The sequence below is a fragment of the Primulina eburnea genome, chromosome 12, assembly GCF_022965805.1.
Source record: "Primulina eburnea isolate SZY01 chromosome 12, ASM2296580v1, whole genome shotgun sequence".
Classification (NCBI taxonomy): domain Eukaryota; kingdom Viridiplantae; phylum Streptophyta; class Magnoliopsida; order Lamiales; family Gesneriaceae; genus Primulina; species Primulina eburnea.
The window spans coordinates 11,053,825-11,058,140 of NC_133112.1; the positions used below are offsets into that span (position 1 = coordinate 11,053,825).

The 4,316-nt window shown below is 35.7% G+C and overlaps 1 protein-coding gene across 1 annotated transcript; it reads left to right on the top strand.

Annotated features, from left to right (window-relative positions):
* The first annotated feature begins 333 nt into the window (after window positions 1-333).
* On the top strand, window positions 334-4,107 carry LOC140807736 (glucose-6-phosphate 1-dehydrogenase, chloroplastic-like). The gene is made up of 10 exons (XM_073164697.1): window positions 334-708; window positions 1,218-1,450; window positions 1,609-1,703; window positions 1,818-1,932; window positions 2,280-2,485; window positions 2,606-2,755; window positions 2,840-2,960; window positions 3,050-3,279; window positions 3,374-3,574; window positions 3,671-4,107. The coding sequence occupies exons 1-10, from the start codon at window positions 513-515 to the stop codon at window positions 3,918-3,920; spliced, it is 1,797 nt and encodes a 598-aa protein (XP_073020798.1). The 5' UTR covers window positions 334-512; the 3' UTR covers window positions 3,921-4,107.
* Window positions 4,108-4,316: the final 209 nt, after the last annotated feature.

Below are 4,316 nucleotides of genomic sequence, written 5' to 3' on the forward strand. Positions count from 1 at the left end.
TTAAGTATTGAAAATGAATATTAAATATTAAAAAATTTTAACGTAATTATAAATAAATATTTAATTAATATTTTAATTCAGTAATATATATAATGAATTTTAATATAGAAATGATTTTAGATATTAGTGATATTTTAATTGTTGTGTTTATAAATATTTTGTGAAGTAAATTGTTTTTTGTTAATAAAATAATAGAGAATATTCCGAGAATATTCTTTTTAATGTAGAGTTTAGAGTTGATGGGTTGGAGATGAATTTTATATTTGGTGTAAGAATTACACTATTTTAAAGTTAGTGTGACACTAACATAGCGTAATGGGTTGGAGATGGCCTCAGGAGTCTTGCGCCTCGATAATTCCCAAGCTCTAGCGAACTGTTCTTTTTCTTCTTCTTTTTTCCCAAATCTTGTCAGAGAATTTTTATAATTATAAAGTTTCGTTTTTTCCCCGAGTTGAAGAACAGATAATCTTGTCCTCTCGAATTTTACGGAAAAACACAGAGTTTTTGTTACTATGGCCGCATTGCCTTCATCAAATCGATGCTGTTCTTCATCGTCGGCTTATTCCAATTTTTCATCAATTGGGGGGTCTCTTCAACGTCTCAGAAACATTCCATATTCCTCGGTTTCTCCAAAAAAATTGGGCTCAAAGAGCGTTTGTTTGCCGGGCAACTGCAACAATTTTCCCAATGTGATTCTCATGCAAGATGGTTGGTTTTATGTTTCATCCTTGTTTAGTATTTATTGTGGAATCATTTCACCTCTTTGTTAGGATTTATTTCTTGGTTTTTTTTTTATGAACCGTGCCAAATCGTAACGATTGTATGTTCCTGCTGGCTGTAGTTTTTTTATTGAATTATTGTTCTTTTGGTATTATTTAACTAAACTTCGTCGGTTATTTGTTCCTGGTTCTTAGTAGGCGATGTGATGGTTGAGATATTTTGGTATCTATGATATTTGAATAAGGTGCAAGCTAGAAATCCAAAAGCGGAAAGACTATCTCTTTACAACAATTTATGGAGAACAAACAGTTCTTTTAATTAGTGTTTGGTTGAATCCTCAAACCTTGACTATATTTGTTATTTTCACAATCTACGATCAATAATTAAGAAGTTTTGTATTTAGTCTTTCTTCTTGAAATTTTTTGCTGCAGTGATTTAATTTCTTGCATAATGTACTCCCATTTTGAGTTATGACGTGTGGATGACTAAATTTTTAGGTGCTTTGGCTGCTGCAATGTCCGCAATTGAAAACGAAGCTCCGCTCAGGAAATTGAAAGAAGGGTTGTTCTCAGTTACTCCTCCAGAAGAACAGAAAAAGCCTATTGATTTGAATGTACATGGCAATAAATCGACTGTCAGTATTACTGTTGTTGGAGCCTCTGGGGACCTTGCCAAAAAGAAGATATTTCCTGCTTTATTTGCACTTTACTATGAGGATTGCCTCCCTGAGGTCTAACTTCATGTTTATCCTACCATTAGTTTACGTTTGCGAATATTTAAAATGTGTTTAAAACAAATAGGCAACTATAAATATTTTCTTGATTTATATAAGCACACTGGCTGATTACGCTAGGATTGATCTATAACTGTATTTGTTATTGGTTTCAGCATTTCACTATCTTTGGTTATGCCCGTAGTAAGATGACGGATGCCGAATTAAGGAATATGATCAGCAAGACTCTTACTTGCAGAATCGACAAGAGGTAATTGGTTCTGCGGCTTCTAGCAGTGATTTTGATTTGACATGAACAAACATGTTATCCTTGTTTTCGGGGTGAAGGATTTGATAGATGGAATAATATTCTTATGATTTTCAGGGAAAATTGTGGTGAAAAGATGGAGCAGTTCTTAAAAAGATGTTTCTACCACTCAGGTCAATATGATTCTCAAGAAAATTTTGTGGAACTTGATAAAAAACTCAGTGAACACGAGGTATTACTAAAATAATTTTTAAAATATACTTGTTTCAACTTCAGGGTTAGTTTGTTTGATTTTTTTGTTCATTTTATGCTTGTTAATTGGATTCAAATTTCATACTGAATTATGTCTGTGTTTGCATGAACTCCCATTTAAGAACGATTGTTTGTGGATAGAATCAATTGATGTCCCGTTGTTAAAATTCGATACTAATATCTTATATAATATTTTTATATACCTTTCTGCAAAGAAATTCATTTTATATAGCTCTCTTATAGTAATGGGACATATTTTTGTGGGGGATTAAAAATAAAAAAAACCAACTGAAAATGAGAAGGGCTGATTATGATTGGCTTCTGTAGGCTGGCAGGGGTTCAAACCGGCTGTTCTACTTATCGATTCCACCTAACATATTTGTTGATGCCGCAAGATGTGCCAGTATCTCCGCTTCTGGTGCCAGTGGGTGGACTAGGATTATTGTTGAGAAACCCTTCGGCCGCGATTCTGAATCCTCAGCTGCTTTGACTAAATCTCTCAAACAATACTTGAACGAGGATCAAATTTTCAGGTTAGTTAACTTAATCTGGTCTTGATTGCATTTTTCATTCTTAAATGGTGTAAATGTATCAAATAGAGGGATCAGCAAGTCTTGCACGGACAATTTATCTGCATTGCTCCTCGTTTACAGGATAGATCACTATCTTGGAAAGGAGCTAGTTGAAAATCTCTCTGTTCTTCGCTTCTCAAACCTCATCTTTGAACCGTTATGGTCAAGACAGTATATAAGGAATGTTCAATTGATTTTTTCCGAGGACTTCGGCACTGAAGGAAGGGGAGGGTAATTTTTTTTCCAACTTGCAGTTTAGCTAATATGTTTTCTTTTGTTACAACTTTTCCTTAATTATTGTTCTTTTTGCACCAGTTATTTTGACCACTATGGAATAATAAGAGACATAATGCAAAACCATCTTCTCCAAATAGTTGCGCTCTTTGCCATGGAAACGCCTGTCAGTTTGGATGCAGAAGATATCAGGAATGAGAAGGTTTTTTCCCCGTCTTTGTGAACTCAATGAGATTTAGAGAAGGTTTCCTTTTTCTCGAAGGACAATATCTGATTCTTGACGAAAAACAGGTTAAGGTGTTGCGTTCCATGAGAACATTACGAGTTGATGATGTGGTCATAGGACAGTACAAGAGTCACACAAAAGGAAGTGTCTCTTACCCAGGATACAGAGATGATAAAACGGTACCCAAAGATAGCTTGACACCAACTTTCGCTGCGGCTGCACTTTTCATAGATAATGCAAGATGGGACGGTGTGCCTTTTCTGATGAAAGCTGGAAAAGCCTTACATAATAGAAGGTTAGAGAAATCTGCAAGCTTCCCAGGTTTACCTTCCTTGACTATTTTATGTTGTATGGTTTGATTCCTGGACGTTGCTTTTTTTTTTTCACAGGGCTGAGATAAGGGTGCAGTTTAGACATGTTCCTGGTAATTTATACAATCGGAACTTTGGAAGTGATCTGGATATGGCGACAAATGAGTTTGTAATCCGTGTTCAGCCTGATGAAGCTATTTATCTGAAGATTAATAATAAAGTTCCAGGATTGGGAATGAGATTGGACCGAAGTCATCTGAATCTTCTATATAAGGCTAGGTAGTTTTGAAAATTATCCATTGTAATACCTGCAAAATCGTTTGGCCTTGCTATTTTACTCTTGATTCATCCGAATTTATGGGTCTTGTGATATAGATACGTGAAAGAGATACCCGATGCATATGAGAGGCTTCTTCTTGATGCCATTGAAGGGGAAAGGAGACTCTTCATCCGGAGCGACGAATTGGACGCTGCCTGGTCAATCTTCACACCTGTGTTAAAGGAGCTTGAAGAAAAGAAGATAATTCCTGAGTACTATCCATATGGAAGCCGAGGTCCAGTTGGGGCTCATTACCTTGCGGCTAGATACAATGTCAAATGGGGTGATCTTGGCCTTGATGACTAACTTTGGATCATTTCTACCTGACTTCAAGTGATTCTTGTTTCATGTATCTTGGATTTAAACGAAGATGAGTGGCTTAATCCAAAATGGTGTCACCTCTTCGTCGTGTTTTTCGTCAAGATTTTCTGTTTTATTTTACGACTCAGTGTAGTTTTAATAATTTTGTACCTTAATAAATGACCATTTCTTTAAGAGACGTCTTATTTTCTTTCTGATATTAGTATTGCATATTTTGCTATGTGTGTGTGTGTGTGTGTAACAGGCTTAGGATGACCATGTACAACCGTTGCGACCTAACAACAAACCAGTGAACGAACTTTTAGCTGTCGACATTTAAAATCCTGTCGAGAGCAAAGGGCATACGCCGTGAAAACTATACATTTGTTGGTTAAATGCAAT